Source organism: Fundulus heteroclitus, chromosome 15 (assembly GCF_011125445.2).
Source record: "Fundulus heteroclitus isolate FHET01 chromosome 15, MU-UCD_Fhet_4.1, whole genome shotgun sequence".
NCBI lineage: Eukaryota > Metazoa > Chordata > Actinopteri > Cyprinodontiformes > Fundulidae > Fundulus > Fundulus heteroclitus.
The window spans coordinates 998,070-1,018,957 of record NC_046375.1 but is presented as its reverse complement, the minus strand read 5'-3'; the positions used below and the strand labels follow the sequence as shown (position 1 = coordinate 1,018,957).

Below are 20,888 nucleotides of genomic sequence, written 5' to 3'. Positions count from 1 at the left end.
TGAGTTTGACACCTGTGCTCTAGACTGTAGAGCAGGATCACCAACCTTTGTCATAAGGGCTACCTGTACTGACTAGAAGAATTAGAGCTCACCTTAACTTTATGTAAAATCAACATGTTTTTAATGCTTTTGTCATCTTAAATCTAGGTAAATACAACTAAGATTAAAAAGGATGAGTAACTGAATGAAATAGCATTTTAATGTGCTATTTTTGTGCACAAAAGCGCCTTATTACCTCATTATTTGTTATCTGTGACTCATGAAGGACGACTAGTTCAAATTACAAAGGGACTGATATCAAAGCCCTCGGACTCTGATACAAACTTTTGAATCTTCATCTTTTAAATTTTTCCCCCCATCTTTGGATCTCTATAATGAGAAAAAAACAACACTGTAACCCTTGTTCATCACCTCTTTGTTTGTCTTTTATACGTACACTTAGCCGGAGTGGCCAAAAAGAAATTCCACCACGGTAAAGAATCTTTGGTGCCCGTGGGCTCCATGTTGGCGAGCCCTGCTCTAGACTCTAGAAGAGAATAATGCTACTTGGGAGGAAAAGCCGTGTGGAGCATAAATGCTGCAGACTTTGTATCACGTCTCATTTCTGAGACGTGCATAAAGCAACCTTTAGCCAGGAGGTCCTGTGTTTTACACCTCTGCAGCTCGGCGTGAGGGGAGACAGTGAAGAGACAACGCTGTGAGTGGGTGGCGTCTTTTAGGGTAGGGGTGACTCTTCTGTGAGCTTTTCTTAAGTGCGTTTCGTTTCTCCCTTTATTATAACCGGATAAAGCTCTTCTGTTCTGAAAAAGATCTGCTCTCATTGTGACTCGACAGGAAATGACACATCAAAGCTACGCTCAGATCCCCCCCCACACACACACACACAAAAGACCACAGACGTGTAGGAAACCTCCCAGATTAAACACCAGACATTATTTCTACCTGCAGTTTCTCTGACACCATCATTTCCAGGCCTTTTGTGTTTATTTCAATGACATATTTGCTGTGAAGATAATCAGGAGGGGGTTGGTTTGGCTGAATTTAAACGTTACAGATTAGACAGATTAGACAGAAGTGTCGCCGGTAACATTAACATGAACTTTAAGACATGCAAACGTAGCAGAAAGGTCACCTTCAGATGAAAATATTGAAGTTATTGAAGCTAGAAGTCTAGGTTTACGTCCTGTTTTAAAGATCTGAACTGAACCGTTTGAAGCTGCAAAATAAAAACTCAAGAGGAAGTTTTCAAGCCTCAAGCTTTCAGAAACCCGTTGGTGTAGATTCAGATCTGCATTATAACCCCGATGGACAAGGCGTGAAACCTACTGCAGTCCAAATGCAAAACATACGCCTTAAACATACACCGGTGCAGAATTTGGACAGAGAGGACAGATGAAAGAGGGGTGAAGGAAAAAAGAGAAACGCCAACTATGAGCAGAGGGCGGAGGATTCAGCTTTCAGCTTTCAAGCATCTATAACCCTGCTTTTAAGCTCATTCCAAGGAAATGACATGAGCGCTGGCCAAGTAAACATAAATAATAGCTGCTAACAACCCAGAAAAAAATCACAGGTGAGTCGTTCATTTGCATCTGACTGGGAATGTGCCGAGGAAGATGGGCCTTAAAAACTGAGGCGCCCCAGCTTAGGGTTCTCAGAAATATCCACGCTCTGGTGCAGATACAATGTTAATTTGGCTAAATAGTTTTAGCATGAGGCCAGCGTAGAAGGAAAACTCAACGACCTTGACCAGCTTGTGTACAGACAGTGCTTTAAAGTGGCGGAAATCAAGTCAAGCGGCACAATAAACTTGGCCAAATATTTAATGGCCGACTCCCTGGGCTTCATTATGAGGTTAGTAAATTAAAGTTCCTATTCATAATTTAATTTAATACCATAAATGTAGTACTGATAGCATTCTAGCTGTGGCTAACATGCTACCAGGCATATTTATTTGGCATCTGTTTGCAGATTTATTTGACCAACATCTGTGATTCTGTTGAGAAAGCATGAAAAAGATGAGTTTTTTCATGTTAATAAAATATTTTTATGCCTGTAATCATTTGTATTTTTTTTTTTATCTCTGTGGTATCAGAAATGGTATCGAATATCGAATATTTTCCCGGGTGCCGATCTCAAGTTTGACTGGGCGGCTCTGAGTGAACACATCGCCTTCCAGCGATCGGTCGAGGAGAAATTAGTTTTTTTCCCTCACAGGAAGTCCAGAGAAACTGAAGAGGGACGACTATGAACAGAGTGGGTCAAACCGGAATATAATTTAACTATTTACAAACTCTGAACCACGCCAGAAGGAAACAAAGAAAAGAAAGAGGACGGACACTTCAGATTCGTATACACGGACGCGCTGTATCAGATCTGTGGATTTATTGAGGCTTTTCACACAGAAAGCTGTTAAGTTTAGTCTCTGAAGTGTCCATCCATCCACCTCATGCGGTAAAAGGTAGAAGCTGACGGCCTTTTGGACGGAGAAGAGCCAGACGGAGCTGTGGGGTGTTTTCTCAGAGGAGTCCACTGAAAGCAGGTTAGAAATCTTTAAAAACCAGAGTGAAAGTCCAGCTGCCTCAGATTTAAGCCTGTTTGTTGTTGCTTTACCCACAATTAGCAGCTCCCAGCATCTGATGAATTTGTTCTAAATCTAGGATTGTAGATTACTAAAGTCACCTAATCACTCTTCCTGGCTAGTTGTCAAACTTTTTGAAGGCAACTAAATCTCTTTGTGGTATTTTGCTCAAAAGGTTTTCTGTTATTGGGATTTTTTTTTTTTTGCATTTCTATTTCCTCTCCTTTCGATACCCCTAAATAAAAATCCATCTATTCACTTTCAAGCGTTATATAATTGGTAAGCAGAGTCTACCTGTGTGTCGTTTAATCTCAGTTTAAGTGCAGTGAAGGCCGCAGAGGTCTGTTAGACAACATTAGGGAACAAAAAGCATGAGGAAGACCAGGGAAGGAAGGTGGGGAATAAAGTTAATCACTTAAAATAAACTAATCCAAATAAAATACACTGTTCTTTATTTCTTTGCAGAGAAAGCAGGAGCAGAAAACACATTTAGCAACTGGTAAAAGAGCCGAGTCGTTTTTTGTTTTCAGTCTGCTGCAGATCACACGACAACTTTGCTCGTCTTTAAAGTATTAAACGCAGAAAAAGCAACACATTGCATGCATTGTGCTGAAGGTGGTTACATGCCACACCCACTTTGGTTCCCATGAGGTCAGCTGCATGTTGCTGAAAGCGTGCACCGGCGTCAGGATCTCCCCAGGTTCACCAACACTAAAGCGTTTGTGTGACAACCATGAAACTGCGGTCTGAAAGGTGCCGAAGATGCACCTCCCCTCGGCTCAGCAACCGATTCAAACCCACAGCAAGAAACGCAGCTGATGCCTGAAGCTGCAGGATTTAGTGTTTGGAGACGTTTTTTAAAAAGATGCAACGTGCGTCTGCAGGCTGCCGGAGGAGAACAGCTGCAGGGAGCAGGTGTCTGCTGACGTAAGACCGATCAATCAGCCCCACGCGTCCCGCTGAGGAGGAGGAGGCTGTTTACGGCGACTCTTACCATAGTTTTCCCGCACTGGAAGCTGATGCTGGTCTGAACGGGGTTGTTGCCCTCGGGGCATATCTGTGTGGCGTTGTAGTTGAGCACGGTGCCGGAGAGGCTCTGCGGAGACAGCTCACCTGCACAGGAAGGACAAACAGAGTCACGTCTACTAAACGCTGGTGAAGAAAGTAGGGCTGAACAATTAATCGCATTTTCAATATAATCGCGATTTAAAAAAAACGCAATTTCCAAATCGCAGAGTCTGCAATTTTTAGCTATGTAACAATTAGGGAATTAGACACGTCCATTAGGTGTTGGTAAAATGTTTAAAGTGGGTTTGCCTCCACATGGAAGGGAAGACAGTTGCAGCAGTGAGATAATCTAATTTTATTACTTGTTTTAGAGTTTATATAATCATACATAGCATTAAGTACAGGTCAATCAGTTTAATACATAGACTTGCTTGTTGGTTGCACTTTATATTCAACAAGGATTGATGTCCAAATCAACTAAAAGCTGTTCTCTTGAATAATATTCTGATTAATAGAAACATTAAAAGTTCTTGTTTTAAATACCCCTTGTTTACAAACATCTTTATTTAGAAGCCATTTTTGTTGCTTGTGGTTAACGCAGAGAAAAGTCAAAATTGCAATTTTGGTTGAAATATATCGTAGGCAGAACGCAATAATTTCTGCTCTGAGTTTAGATGCTGCGGGTCTTTTAGCAACTAATCTGCACAGTGAGGAAACAAATTGATTTGTTGTTTGTATATGTTTAAAAAGACATGATAAATTAAACTGGGAAAAAAAAAAAGAAAAAAAAAAAAGACAAAAAAAAAATCGCATTAATCGCAATATTAAGAAAAAAAAAATTGCAATTAGATTATTTTCCAAAATCGTTCAGCCCTAGAAGAAAGCCAACTGGATAAAACCACAACTTTTATTTCCACCATTCATTTTAATCTCGGCGCAGACAGTTTGATGGAATAACGTCCTATAACCTTCCAGCGTCACACACAGTTTATCTTGACCGCAGAGGTCAGAGCAGTCTCCATTTTTCACGTCAGTGCTTGCCCAGAAAGGAAAAACCGTCGGCTGTGGGAAACACTGACTGGGTTCAGGTTAGAAAAAAAATTAAACCGTCAGGCTGTCTGTGAAAGAGTTATTCTGTGACTTTATGCCTTTATGTCTGTGGGTTATCTCTGCCTGCTATCACCAAGGGACAATAAAGAGGAGTGGAACTGAACAACCATGTGACCGAGCAAAAACTACAGCAGACGGGAGAAGTCGGTCCAACACTGCCTGCTGAACTCTGCATATAACATTCAGTGTTTTTTTTTAGGGGAGGGGAGTACAGGCCTAGAGGTTAGACAGTAAGGCGCTTGCAGCTTGAGGCTGGAAGGTTCCTGGTTCGACTCCCACATAGTCTGGCCCCAGAATGCTGCAGCGTGGAAGCTAGCTGCTCCCTAAGGGTACGTCTACTGCTCAAAAGAATAAATAAATAAAACACAAAGTAAATCCAAGTCAGTCACACTTCTATGAAATCAAACTGTCAACTTAAAGGCATACTATGCAACATTTTTCAGTTAATTAATGTGTTCCATATCGTTTTGGATGATTAAATGAGTCATTTCAGGTTGAACAAAGGTTTTCTCGGCCGCCCTGGTGGTCTGTGGGGGAAATACCGCACTTGCAATTGAAGGAGCGCGGACCTCGCGTTTCTGCGGATGCGATTTTAAGTAACATTGGAATGGTTTCTCTCTCTCTGTGTGCATGTTCATACTTTCACTGTGTTAGTCATTGTTTGTACTGCCGTTTTTTTTTTTTTTGACTTTTTGTTGCGTTTGCCTGTCTGCTAAGCTCAAAACAACCGCGCCTGGCTTGACTGAGAAACCAGAACAGCTGAGCATCTTTACGACAGTGCACTTTTACTTTCGCCCTCTGGGGGGAGCCTCGCTGGAAAATCAACCCCCGGTTGCATAGTATACCTTTAAGCAGCATCAGTTTCACCTGCTGTTGTGTAAATGGAATAGACCACCAGGTGTAAACTAGAGGCGATTAGCAAGACCCCCCAATAAAAGGAGCGGTTCCACAGACCACTTCTCAGTTCTTCTGCTTTCTGGCTGATGTTCTGGTCACTTCTGAACACTGGCGGTGATTTCACTCCAGTGGGACGGAGTCAACAACCCATACAAGTGGCTCAGGTAGTGCAGCTCATCCAGGATGGTGCATCAATGCATTAAGGTTTGCTGTGTCTGTCAGCGTAGTGTCCAGAGCATAGAGGTCCTACCAGGAGACATACCAGTACACCAGGAGACGTGGAGGAGGCCAACAACCCTGCAACAGGACAGCTACCTCTGCCTTTGTGCAAGGAGGAACAGGAGGAGCACTGCCAGAGCTCTGCAGGATGACCTGCAGCAGGACACAGATGTGCATGTGTCTGCTCAGAGATGCTCTGACTATTAAGTACAGAGATGAGATCCTCAGGCTCGTTGTGAGACCTTATGATGGTGCGGTTGGTCCTGGTTCCTTCTAATGTAGACATGCTGGACCTCATGTGGCTGGAGAGTGTCAGCAGTTCCTGTCAGAACAAACCTGAAACCAGCTGAGCACATCTGGAACATCATGTCTCTCCATCCACCAACGCCACTTTGTTCCACAGACTGTCCAGGAGGTGGTGGATGTTAGTCCAGGTCTGGGAGGAGATCCCTCAGGAGAACATCCACCTCCTCATCAGGAGCTGTTTATAAGGAGGTCCTACAGACACCAGAGGCCACACAGGCTGCTGAGTCTCATTCTGACTCGGTTTAAGGACATTACATCAAAGCTGGATCCTGTAGTCTGTTTTTACACTTTCATTTTGAGTATGGCTCCAAATCCAGACCTCCATGGGTTAATACATTTTGTGATTTTGCTGTCATCACATTCAACTATGTAAAGAACAAAGTATTAAATAATGCATCCTAGATGTGAATGAATGAAACATTCTTTTTATAGTGTTCCCTTTTTTATATATTTCTATTAAAAACATCCTAATTGAGAGCAAAGAGGAGTCGGATTCCCGGTTTGTGAGCAAAAACTTGCAGCTCAACACTGATTCTGATCATATACATAATAAATTCAGGTTATGAGCTATAACAGAAATATTGATTTTGTGCATCCATAATTTACATCCATCATATTTTAATTGCATCATGTGCGCCTTGGTTTTTATGTTTAATGAAACATTTGTTTTTTTTTTCTACCACTGATGTGTATATATATATATATATATATATATATATTTACATTAAATATGTTTTTAATGGCTTTACACTGCCATGGATAAGACTGTACAGTAAAACTTTAATTATGGTAAATAAGATAAGTATTTAGTGAACTGAATTGATAAATGAAACACAGGAAGTGAAAAAGCAAAAAAAAAACATTTTAGGTTGCAGCTCTGCTGATCATGCTGCTTTTTCTCTTTGCTATATTTTTTTAAACCCTGGTAGCAAACGCCATGCAGCCCCTTCTAAGCTTTTATAAAGCATAAAACGTTATCAGGCGTCTGAATATTCTACTTCTAGGGTGACGAAGTGAAGTTGTTTCATATTCATGTTTCATTTATTTAGCAGCAGATTTAATTGAAACAACATTAAAAGCTTTACATCCTTCGCAGATCGATGCAGCGGCCTAAATAAGTTAACTATGAGTTAAGAAGAGGATGAGAGCGACGCAACAAGATTACATTTATTAGAGGAACTAAGATGCAAACATAAACCCATAAACAGAAAAACAGGCTGAGAGAAGTTACCATTTAATAACCCTGTGCTCCAGTGGTAAGTTTTCCTTTTAAAGCAAAGTTACAGAGAGGAATAAGCAGCGATAAATCAGCGAAGAGGTTCTTTCTCTTCCCTTTGGTTGCTGCATTACTTCCAAACAGAAACGGTGTCTCACATGTTACGCCTTAAGGGTAAAACACGCGGCTTCACGGTCAGATCGTCTCGTTTATCGAACACCAGAACCAGAGAAACGCGGGTTGGAAAAAAGAAATCTGCGTTGATTCTGCTTTTCTGAGAGAGCTGGGGGAAAAACTCATGGCATTAGTTTAACTGCGGTTTACTCCGAGGAATACAACGTTTCAGATCACTTAGGAAGCAATCGGAGCAAAGTGCTGAGCAGACATCACAGATAAAGCCTCGGGCCTGCAACGCTGTGTCTATTTGTGCCGGTGAGCCCTGCGTCATGTGATAAGTCAGCCCTGGTTATTTAACTCTGAATCATCGGACTGAGCCTTCCTCACTCCACATAAGAGCTCTTCCTCACTCCAGGGAAGAAAGCCCCTGAAATAACGTAGCTATAAAGACCAACAGCCGCACAAATCCTCACTTTAGTTGACTTTTTTTTTTAAAGCAACACGGCTCCTTTTTAAATTCACACCAGATATTGAACAAGGGGAAGGTCGTGACCTCTGACTGCAGGACAAGCTGTTGTTTCCGGACTAAAATAGCTCCGTCTGGCAGCCGGAGAGGTCAGCAGAAGCATACAGGAAGTTTTAGCAGGCCTCATGATGACTAAACATTGAAACAAAAGTGGTGAGACTGACTAAAATACTCTTAGTGTTGACATTAGCTGCAACGCTATAAAAGTTGTTTACCTCCACCTTTACAGATTTCAAATACTTGAATTGTTTCACATTAAGGGGTTAAAGCTCACCACCCCAACCTGGCCGTAAGTGAAACACTGATTGCCCCATAAACCGAAGAACTGGTAGTTGCACCCATAGCGGTTCCTCAAAGCTTTACTGCAAATAACAACAAATAAAATGTAGAAATGTATATGCTGATACATAAAAGTTTTTTTTAGATTATTATACTTAAGGCCTGGGATTGTATTCAAACTCAGAATGAAGCTACACTGCAAAAAGGCAACTAAAAGTAAGTAAAGTTAGTGTATTTTCCATTGATTTGAGGCAAATATGAATATTTGCCAATGGGATTAGTAGTTTCATCTCTAAAATCAGATAATTAGATATCCTATCCTGCACTTGAAAAATTATGATGGAGATGAACTGTTCCTACTTTAAGTGCAAAAATCTTTTTCCATTGGCAAATCATCTTATTTAGTTGCTCAAATCAAGGGAAAATGCACTAATTTCAAGAACATGTTACTTACTTTTAGTTCCTTTTTTGCAGTGAAAGGTGGTGCAGAGGTTATTTCTGAACATTTACAAGACTGAGTAACAAAAGGGAGAATTCGGGCAGAGAAAGGCGATTAAATCAGAGGCAACTCGTAAAACAAGCAATTTCTTTCAAGAAGGCAAACTTGTGAAGTAAGAAGTCAAGAGTTCAGATTTGACTTGTTGATTTTCTTCCTTAAATCTGATTTTTTAATCATTAACAAAGGAAGAGCCAAACAGAAGAAGATTAACAACCACTGCAGCATCTGTTATCTCGCAATGATTTTAGCCTGACTGGTTAACAGCTTAGAAAACACAAAACATGTTAAAAGTTGGAAACAAAAGCTTTAAATTTACTCTAAAAAAAATTTTATTTAATCAACTCCTGCAAAGATGTTAGAAAGATTACATGAGAGATTTTTCAGTTCAGTTTATTTATTTAGCACCAAATCACAACATTGGTCCTCTCAAGACACTTAAAAAGTCAATTTAATCCAATCATAGATTACCTGCATTTCAATTGATTCTAGTTATAAATGCAGTCAAGTTTATTATTTAAATTGGCTAAAACGTTTTATCTATCCAAGGAAACGCAGCAGATTGAATGAAGTCACTGACTTGCAGCAATCAGTCCACCTCTTATAAGACACCTACTATAAATAATTTGTCTTGACTGACAAATTATTGTCAGACTGACTGCTGAGCTACATCAGCAGTCAGTCAATCAAAAACTCTGACAAAAATCTAAAAAAAAAAAAAAAAAAAAAGTCACTTTTTGCTCAGGAAGCAATTCATGAAACAATTTATTAAAAGTGTCAAGGAAGGAAATGAGAAAGAATAAATAAATATTAGGAAGGCTTAAGTTGAGAAAAACCATGGGAGCTCGTTTGTGTGAAGGAGTTGAGCGGCTTTCTGAAGGAGACGAGGATGCTGCCGACACAGAGGAAGAGGAGGAGGAAGAGGAGGAAGAGGAGGGGGGGCTCTGCCTGATCAGCACAGAGATCTGATCTCTGATGAAGCAGCAGTGAACTGATGCGATCAATAGTTGAGTCAGGAATAAAACCTCCTATCATCAACAGCAGGTATGACAGCAGTCTTGCTTTGAAGCAAAAAGATAAACATCAATTTTAAACTTCATAATCTGAGAGGAACACGCAGCGGCTTTAAGTGGCAACTTGCTAACCGGAAAATATGGAAAGAGGCTTCACATATTTTCTGCTGCTTAAATTGCTCTTACATGACTTTTAACCTTCCAGATGTTTCCAGATGTGCAAAGGCACTGGATGCGGTTAATTTTAAGATCTGGTTCAAATTTAGGCAATAGGAATCATGGGATATAACATGAAAACCTATTTAACCCATTTAATATGTTATGAAAGCTCCATAAACTGAACTGACTCCAATTTTTTTTTACCCAACTTCAATATGGAGGACCAACTCTGCCATAATTAAGAACTAAAATAGTTTATAAATAGTTATAAATAGTACTAATAAAATAATGTGATTAAATGCAACAAAAAAAATAAATCACACAAACTGATTTGTGCATTTCAATCTTTAGCTTTTGTGATTCATCTCTGCGCCCTCATTGTCATTTTGTTTTCTATTGTCTCACATTTATTTTATTTTATTGACAGATATAAATTTTCAGCTTTTTAATCTTTCTCAGTCTTTTTATTCATTTCATATTCATTACCTCACAAATATATTTCCATCTATAATGTCCGCAGGAATCCAAATTTTAGGTTTATTTTAATTCTTAAACATGGATGTATTTTCTCCTATAGTATTTCCTGGTTGTATTTTATCCCCAACAAAGTTCCCTGAGCTCATTTATTCCCATCTGTGTTGTATATAGAATGAGAGTAGGTGGAGCAGAGATAAAAGTGGGCGGGGCATATAGTAACATGGGCGTGGTAGATCCAGAAGGGGGCATGGTAGATCCAGAAGGGGGCGTGGCAGATACATTAGGGGGCGGTCTTTGGAAGAGCATCACTTGCTCAGCTTCTCACCTATTGGTCGAGGTCCAGCCAATGAGGAGCAGGCTTTGGGTACCATTATGAATGCCTGGTTTTACTTTACTAACTAAAAGGTTTCTGTCCCTATTTTCAAGTAAAACCTTGTTAAATTTAAGGTTTCTTTGAAATGCCTCCTACTTCAAGCTGTATGATGCAACGGTCCTCGCACACCTACTACAATGATTACCCTATTTTCTGGGGAAAACCCTGCAAATAAAAGAAAAATTAATAACCAACTAAATAAAATGTGTAAATATATAATTTCCTTGGACCCTGCACAAACCCTGCTGATACCAAGTTTTTTATTTATTTTTTTAAAACCATCCTAATGTATTTTATTCCCATGTTAATACCCCCAATTAAAAGCAAGCAAAACGGTGCTCTGGCTGCCGCAGTTATGCCAAATATTTGCTTTACAGAGGGAAGCTTTATACCAATAAATCATCCGTTGACGCCTAAAACCTGGATGATTTATTTTATTGCTGTGAAAGTATTAAGTACAAACTGACGGCAAACATCACAGGGAGAGACGGACAACAAGTACAGAGAAGGAGAAGAAGAAAGGACGGAGACGACAAGAAAGTATATACAAAAAAAGACCAAACCTGACAAGAAAATAGTTTTTTTTTGTTTTTACAAATTTACGACACAAACATGAAATTGCAACACTTTTCTATATTTAGGATTTGTTAAACCCGCTGACACCAAGATTTATTGTTGTGTCAAATTAACTCTAGCTATCATAAAGCGGCTAAAATCAGACACAAAACATTTGTTACTGAACGTGAGCTTCAGCTTCCCCTGATGATGAAGCACATCAACTTAACTCCTTCCTGCACTCATCGACCCTTTCTCTCACTGACACACCACTAAAACAGAGCTGCATTGTGTTCATCCTCCCTACTAAACAAATGCTGCATGAAGATCTTCTTCGGATAAACCGGAAGAGATGGAACAACAACAACAGGATTAACAGAAGCAGCGCTGGACTCACCGACTGACCGCCCGTCTCCGCCGCTGAGGCTCTGAGCGCACACCGCAACATTAGACCCACAGCTGGTGGCTGGTGAAGACTCGCAGAGCTTCATGGTGTATTTCATTTTGCTGTCCTGGTCTACAGCCTCCCATTTATAACTGGCAGAGAAAGAAGACATACAAAATTAATAAGAAAAGACGATTGTGTGGAATTTTTAATCATTATTAAAGTCAATAAAATGTGAAAATAAGAGACCAAACAGTGAGTCAACTACAACGTTACAAAATGTAAAGATTTTTTTATTTATTTTTTAAAAATGGGGCATTTCATGCTTTTCAGTTCTTCCTTTTCAGATTGAAACTATTCATTTGTGGTCTAAATAAAGTGGAACTGCTACGCTTTGGTCTGAATTCCTCATTAATTTAACCCTTTTTTTACCCCTGTTCAGAGCAACTCGTTTTGATGCTGTGTCTTTAAATCTAAATGAGACATTTCCACTCCACCCCGTTCGGCCATCTTTGTAGTATGCTAGGCAACGATGTAATGAACAGCCGAACAATTATCCACTTGTAGTTTTGCCATCCTTCAGCTTGGACTACAAAATCGCTCCGAGAAATAAAAATGGCGGCTTTACAAGACTGTAGGCTGGAAGTTCATGACCTTGTTTAGCAATTACGTAGCAAATACTGTGATGTAATTGTTAAAAATGTAATAGAGAACAGGAAAAACTAGACGGCTTGCAACATGTGTCCCAGAAAAGAATACAAAGATATCTACGCAGCTTCTGGACCGACTACATTCACACTTTCTGCACTCCTAGAGACTCCAAATTAACAACAATATGTATTTAAAGACTAAAAAGAGGACTTTGCATGGTGTGTCCCCTTTAAGAAAGAGATTTAACATGCCAATAAGATATTTTATATTTAAACTGCACTGAGGTTAATCGTGAACTATTCTGTGAAGCGTTAGTAAAAGAGTCTCAGAGCAAATTGTCAAAACAAGGAAATGAAAAGCAGCCAGGTAAGTGGTTACCATTTCTGCCTTGTTGCTGAGTCAATATTTAGACAGCAGCTGCACAGAGAGAGCTCCTCTAAAGGAAAACTGCACACAGTTACAGAAAAACTAACATTTCGTCAGATTTTTTTTGCCTCCTTCTTGCTGGCTGCTATAAAAGCAATGTGCAAAAGTCTTAAACAGTCCCTCATTTCTTTAAAATTTCTTTCCAAGCAGCCAGTTTTTCAGAAAGGACTTTTACGAATAGAATAGAAATGCTTTTTATTGTCCCACGATGGGGAAATATGGGTGTGACGGTGACAAAAACTTAGACAGGATACACCAGAGTTACACACTAGGTTATGTAATATGAATAAAAAGCTAGGATGCACTAATCAGAAAGGGAGAAAGAGAAAAAAATTGCAAGTATTAATTAATAATACAGCATATTCAGGTGAAAAATGCAGACATTACATAAATAAAGAAATGTTCTCCCACTTTAAGAGTAAAAATTGCACATAAACTCATGTTAGGAACCAGCTCTCCACATAGCAATCAATTCTAAACTGGATCTTAAGGCACTTTGCAGGAGACGTATTTTATTACATCTCTGAAAAAATACATCAGCACCAGAGAGGCATGCAGCTCTATTTTTCATGCCTGTCTGCTATAAAGGAAGCTTTCATTCTGTATCATTTAAAAACTTTGCATATCTCAGCTTCACGTCTGGTTCTTGAACAAACCAGGAAAGTGGAGCACATGAAAAAAAATGAGTTTTAGCATCCTGGTCATTAAACTCTATACCAGGTGTAGCAATCAAGGCCAATGAAACGGCATCAAACTCGCCAATTACACCGTAGGCGTGCAAAGCGTAAATCCACTGCATAAAGAATTATATCAGAGCAGCAGCAGTTTTGCAAACAGTGACAATGCATTAAAGTTGTGATTTAATTTAGAGCTGAGGATCACTGGGGTAAGTTTGATTCCAGTGTTCCCTTGCCACATGCCCAAGTGTCCATGAGCAACACACTGAACCAAAGTCGTCTCCAGATACCGTGCATCAGCGTATAAATCTTAATATAAAAGCACTTTAAGTATTGATATGAGCCTAAAAGTGCCACGTTTGTCTGAACAGAACGGTGGGAACACAGCAGGGATGAGCAATTATTTAGCATTTTGGGGGAAAACAAATTATTACAACAAGAATTGTGATTAATTAATGAATGAATTAATAGATAATGTTTATCCTAACCAAAAAGCTGAAAGTATAAAATCTCCTTTAGCTGTTTGAACCATTTTTTGCCACTGTTTTCGTGCGAAAACAAATTAATATCTACAGATATGAATATGATTGAATGCAAAGATTGTGTGAATTACCTAATGTAACCTGGAGTAGCCTATATCACAACGGCTTAGTTGTATATTTCTAAATTTGTGTTTCAGGGATGCTGAGAGCATTGCAAAACCTTTAACTCTCCAAACTGCCAGTTCCTGAAATAAGCTTAAAGTAAAATCGTTTAGAAGGGGCACAACAACTTCTCTGTTTCATCTTAAAGTGAACTTATTCGATAGTTTGCTCGGCTTTCGGCAGGTCTTTAAAAATTTAATCTGGCCTTTGGCTGATTTATCTTTGAGCCGATATTTACCGTACCACCTTTCTCTATAAAGCCTTTTAAAATAACCCAAGGTTCACAAAGTGCTGTACATATAAAAATGTTATGAACAATAAAAAAAATAGAGTCAAACCTCTTAAAATGTACCAAAGGCATCAGCAGATAGAAATGTTTTTAAAAGATTTTTAAACTCAAGAAAGAGAAGGAGACTGTCTGACATGCAACGGCACATTTTTTTTAACTTTTCTGGTCATTTAAACCAACAGCGACGACATCTGGAGCAACATGTCCCTAAAAAATGGACATGTCAGATCTAAACACGTCCAGCAGACAAACAGGATCTGAAAGTCGTGAATTGCCAGAAACAGGACCGAAGAAACGGGTCCTTCTGCAGATCATCAACTTTCACGTCTTTAGGAGCGATCGCTAATAAATAGCTACGTCTACATGGACAAAAGTAATCGGAATAAAAGGCCGATCGGAATAAAAAAAGCGCCGTGTAAACACGGCAATCAGAATGAAATTGTAATTTGATTGATAATCCGATCAACTTTCATAACAAACGTTTATCAGGATCAAGTTATTCCGAATGTGGCAAATCGACCCGACTGCGCCCGACGTAAACGTGACGTATTTCCACGTTGGTGAGTGGCGGAAATACGTCGGGAAGCTAAACTGTCGGTGCTCCCGATGTAAACTGTTTGAAAAAAAATCTAAAATCTAAAAGCTCAAAATTGTTGCTAACTCAGTAACGTTTCAACCGTAATTAAACCATTGTGCAGGTCCAGCCTGGACGCCCTGAAGAAACTAACTCGTATAAAACTGCTTTATTTGCTATTTTTTGTTGTTTAGCAAAGACGGAATTACTTCTTCTTCTGTGTTTTTACTGCTCATGTCAGAGTGGTTCTATTCTGAATAAAGCCAGGTGCAAATACACACACGTTATGATCGGATTATTGATTGTGTGCCCATATTAATGGTAGAATCAGATTATTTAATCCGAATACATTTTAATCCGATCGTGAAACTCTGTGCATGTAAACACATCTACTGTTACTGTTGGTATCTTTGGAGTTTGTCCCACCGCGCCTGCGTCTGCACAGCCTGCACCATAAAGATGCTTCCAGTCAACATCAGAGGTAAGACGTAAAGAGTAAAAAACAAACCATCACTCAATGTTTGGGTGATAAACTCAACTGATATGAAGCCTGATTGCACAAAGAGCCTCTCTACCAGCAAATCAACTAATTATTTAAGGTTTTAAAAGCAGATCAACTCATTAACTCATTTTATGAGTGATTAATATGTACAGACAGCAATCAGCTGGAGACTTCCTAACAGGATTAAAGCTCAGAAGATGATCCCTGCTGGCTTCAGCTTCTCCATCCAGGGCAGTCCAACCTCTTCCACTCCTAATCCAACCGAAATGCTTCTTAATAGTCAAAACTAAAAATGTGTCAAGAGCCACTTGTCCACCATAACATGCAGAAAAAGCCAGCTCATGGGTTAGGGTCTCGTGCGTCTTGTGAAGTCATCAGCAACAGACTAGAGCAGAAACAGGAGTTTGGTTTTTAGTGATAGTTCCTTTTAAAAAACCTTTTGTGACCTCCTTCCATGGAAATCCATACCGCATTACCCCGGCTGTTCCTGTACAACGGAGCAGGGCTCGGACAGATGGGTTGGGGTTTCTTGCCCGGTCTGAGCCAAGCCAGGAAGCAAAGCTCTCGATTTACCGGTCCGTCGGCGTTCCGGCCCTCACCCATAATCACGAGGACCGTTAACTGGAGGAAGGCTCAAAGCAGAGCTGCTGCTTCTCCGCATCGAAAGGAGTCAGCTGAGGTGGCTGGGGCTTCTGACCAGGATGCTTTCCAGGCCCGTCACACTAGGCCAGGGGTCTGCAACCTGTGGCTCTTTACACCTTCAGATTTGGCTCTTAAAAGCTTGAGGGGGCAAAAAAATTAGTCAATGTTTCTAAATGTAAAGGTAATATAAAACTGCTAGCTTTAGGATGCATTTAGTTCTGCAATATATGCATAACATTTCCAGAAAGAAAGAAACTAATGGGCCCCCTGCTGTTCACCCTGATGACACACGACTGCGCTCCCAGGTTCACCACCAATCACATCGTGAAGTTTGCAGACGACACAACGGTGGTGGGCCTGATCAGAGATGACAACAACCAAGACTACAGAGAGGAGGTGGAGCAGCTGGTGGGCTGGTGCAGAGAAAACAGCCTGATCCTGAACGTGGAGAAAACGGAGGAGATCATCGTCGACTTCAGGAAGAACCGGCCTCGCCGCGCTCCACTGCTCATCAACAGCTCAGCTGTGGAGGTGGTCAGCAGCACCAAATTCCTGGGGGTGCACATCACAGACAACCTCAGCTGGACTGTGAACACCACGTCACTGGTGAAGAGGGCACAGAAAAGACTGTACTTCCTGCGGAGGATGAGGAGAGCCCACCTGCCCCCGCCCATCCTCACGACCTTCTACAGAAGCACCATAGAGAGCATTCTGACCAGCTGTCTCTCCATGTGGTGTGGAGGCTGCAGTGCCGCCGAATGGAAGAACGTGAGGAGAGCGGTGAGGACAGCAGAAGGGATCATCCGGGCTCCTCTTCCCTCCATCAAGGACATCTCATCTCAGCGCTGTGTGTCCCGAGCCCTTAACATCATCAGGGACCCCTCACACCCCCACCATGGACTGTTCTCCCTGCTACCTTCTGGGAAGAGGTTCCGCAGCATTCACTGCAGGTCCACCAGGTTCTGCAAAAGCTTTTTCCTTGTTGCCATCAGACTGTCGAAACTGCTGAAGCCACAAAAGGGACTATGGACACTGAAATTTACTGTAATATACTGCAATTTACCGTGATTTTCCAAGCTGTATGCAAACGAAATTTCGTTCTGTGCGCACTCTGTGCATGCAGAATGACAAATAAAGTTGTCTAAGTCTAAGGGTGTGTAGAATGTTTTACTATAGCTAAAATATTTTTGTCAATAGGTTTCATAACGACTTCCTTTTTTCATCACTGACGCCATTTGCTATAATAATCAAACGTCCAATTGAAGAAAATGCATTAAACCTAAATACAAAAATACTGTTGGTTCAAATAATAAAAAACTGTTGATCTTTAATTTAACAAAAAATGTAAACAAATGTCCTAGAGTATACTATAAAAACAAGCTCTTGTTTTTACAGAGATGTGTAACTTTTGTGGCTATAAACAAAATTTGTTTAGCTGGACCGAGGGCAAAAATGGTTCTTTGGGTTGTAAAGGTCGCTGACCTCTGAACTAAGGGAAGACCCAGAACTCATTGGAGGGACTATTTATCCTGTCAGGCCTGGGAACCTCACAATGAGCTGGAGACCCGATCTCAGATAAGAGGATGGGATGGATGGGGTATTTGTTTTTTTATCTGAAGTCTATTAAAAACAGGCGAAACTTGGTATTTAACGAGCCTTGTGTTTATTTCAGAAATGAAATAAGTAAATAAAATGAAATAAATAAAAAAAGAAGGAACTACTGATCAACACCACTTTGAAACACGCGCAGAAAGTGGGTTTAATCAGCTTTCACTCGTGTCCCCGCGGCCCGTCCACTTGGCCTGGGTGTCAGCCGGCTAAAGGCGCTTTTATCACACAGCAACGCCTCCGTCTCAACCGCCGGGGCCCATTTTAACGGGCGGCGAGCGGTACCGACGAAACCAAAAAAAAAAAAGAAAAACACAACAAAACAAAACAAAAAGTTGGTTCTGTGACGAGGAGGTGGGCTGGTTTTAAGCCGGAGACACACGACAAAGCTTGCGGGGATGCTAGCAGGTGAACCGGGTCTGGAGAAAAAAAGCGACCCAGCCTCCACCGACACGCCGATAACCCGGTTTATACGTACAGCCTGGGTGTTTAACTAGCTAAATAACGCGGTTTGATGCGTTTCAGCGGCTGTCGGAGTCTGTGAGGATGTCTGTTTGTTACCTGCAGAGGTCCTGGTACCACGGGCTGCTGCTGCTGCTGCTGCTGCTGCTGCGGTCGCTTTCCGCTCCGCACCGGAGCAGCAGGCAGCCCAAACCGACGCACCACCACAGCAGCGGCCGCGGAGGCCGGCGCGGAGTCGCTTTGTCCCGGGATAACATGTCTTCGCCGAGCTGGATGCCGCCTGCGGAGCCGAATTAAGACGACATGACACAACAGAAGAGTCTCGGCTCTGGGCAGAAGCAGTAGGAAGTGGCCGAATCACATGACAGGACGTCACATGACTGTCAGAGTGCTGACTGTAGAGGCGTTCACGGTCGGTGGGAAAACGCAGGTGTGATTTTAAGAACACGTTAACATGTTTTTCACAGTATAGATGCGAAATTTCAATCTTGAAGTGTCACGTAGGAGCTTGTTTTCTTTCTTTTTTATACAATTTTCTTTCAATTCAATTCTATTTTATTTATATAGCGCCAATTCATGATACACGTCATCTCAAGGCACTTTACAAAGTCTAATTCAATCAAATACTCCAGACAGATTGGTCAAAAAGTTTCCTCTCTAAGGAAACCCAGCAGATTGCATCGAGTCTTTTTAGATCCAAAGTCAAGACATATCTGTTCCGGCTGGCTTTTAATTTTTATTGTTTTCTATGTTCTCTCTTTCTATTGAATGTTGTGGTTTTACTCATTTTGTTAAGCACTTCGGACACCTGCTGGTTGTTGTAAAGGGCTATATAAATAAATTTTGATTGATTGATTGATTGAAGTCTCTCCAAGCAGCATTCACTCCTCCTGAAAGAGCGTAGAGCCACAGGGGACAGCCGTCTGCATTGTTGATGGCTTTGCAGCAATCCCTCATACTGAGCATGCATGAAGCGACAGTGGAGAGGAAAACTCCCCTTTAACAGGGAGGAGGACCTCCAGCAGAACCAGAACCAGGCTCAGTGTGAACGCTCATCTGCCTCGACCCACTGGGGGTTAGAGAAGACAGAGCAGAGACATAGAAAGCACAGAAGCTCACATTGACCCAGGAGTTAGATGGTAGTAGCGGGTGATCTGTCTTCCCTGGATGATGTCACACCTAACAGAACGCCAGACCAGGTGTACCTTCTATGAAGAAAAAAAAAAGACAGAGAGAACAAAAAGTTAAAAGTTGAAATAACAATGAAAATTGGAGAACAGTAGGAGAACTCAGCAGAGCGAGAAAAATAGGCCCTGAGGTCCTCCAGCAGCCTAAGCCTATCGCAGCATAACTATAGAGAGAGCTCAGGGTAACATAAGACACTCTAACCATAAGATTTATCAAAAAGGAAAGTTTTAAGCCTATTCTTAAAAGTGGACAGGGTGTCTTCCTCTTCCTTTTTATGTTATTTTTTTGTGTGGAAAACCAGCCACGGAAGATGCCTTCCCTAAGAGTTTCAAAAAAGTGTCCAACCAACACACCACTGTTAAAGTGGCGGGTTTCAGTGACATGAGAAATTTGAGACGACGGTGAATAATTTAAGAACATGATTTTCATAAAATAAATAAAGAAGAAAAAAAGCAATAACTAACATAAACAAAAAAGAAAATACATACATTTCCCACAAAGATTGATCATTGTCGGTTTCCCTTTGTAAATTATATTTATTACCTTCAAACAAAGAACTTAAAATTGTTTATGAATGGACCTACAATACCTCTGAGATAAGAGAGCAGTTGCTTCTCTGAGTTCAATACTGATATTTCCCACCTTTGGATTGGTTTAACACACAAATATGTTGTCCAGAGCTGCAAACTGCTAACCTGGCTAGGAAGCCAGATTGATAATGTGTAGCACTCTGAATTCTGTACATTATCAATCTGGGCCCGCTCCCATTGAATGAAGTCTATCCGGCTGCAGTCGTAGGCAAGGTTAGCAAGCTGCTGAAAGTCCTGCAAGAGATTTTCACTCATGACCAGTTCTTGAAATGTATTGATTAAAAAGCATATTGCTATGTAAGTTTTTACTACTTTATTCTTTTGGTGAGCAGCACTTTGATTCAACCATTTGTTGTTTTCTAGTGTAACAGCATGAGTGTACATAGTTATTGACAATCTTTTTCTTAGAAGTAAAACTCTGTAAATGAGAAAGTACTTTCTACTTACTGTGGCTGTATATAGACTTATTTTGTTAAATAATGTGAAAATGTTCAGAATGCTTCCTTTATCATAACATTGTCCTTGATATCTCATATCATTTTTAGAGTGAAAAAACACAGTTTAAAAAGGGCTTGTGGTTGAAGATAAAAAAAAAACAACAACATTGTTTCAAGTGTACTATTGCTAACTTGGACAGCAACCAAGAGATAAACCAAATGAATCCACTGCAGAAGAAGGACTTCTGGAAACCGAATATATTCTAAACTGTTCGGGCTTCTCGGTAGGAAACATGTTAGAAATCAGAAGCTAACTTTGAAGTTGCTTGACGTTAAAATGTAATTAACAGAAATGTATAAAAAGCTCAAGTTTAGTCAATTAATCACGTGTTTAGACAATTAAGAACCACACTCCATACCAGTAAGTAGCGGTAATGCTACTTAAAGTTTGTTGCCAACCGCCATAAAACTCCACAAGAAGAAG

General features: G+C 40.6%; 1 protein-coding gene across 1 annotated transcript in view; it reads right to left on the bottom strand.

Moving 5' to 3' along the window:
- Window positions 1–18,446, bottom strand: part of igf2r (insulin-like growth factor 2 receptor) — a 73,676-nt gene extending 55,230 nt beyond the window's left edge. Inside the window, exons 1-3 of the mRNA XM_036147188.1 lie at window positions 18,289–18,446; window positions 11,727–11,866; window positions 3,573–3,691 (exon numbers count right to left, since the gene is read on the bottom strand). Of these exons, the coding sequence (XP_036003081.1) occupies window positions 3,573–3,691; window positions 11,727–11,866; window positions 18,289–18,446 (417 nt within the window). The remainder of the gene's footprint in view (window positions 1–3,572; window positions 3,692–11,726; window positions 11,867–18,288) is intronic.
- Between the last annotated feature and the right edge of the window lie 2,442 nt (window positions 18,447–20,888).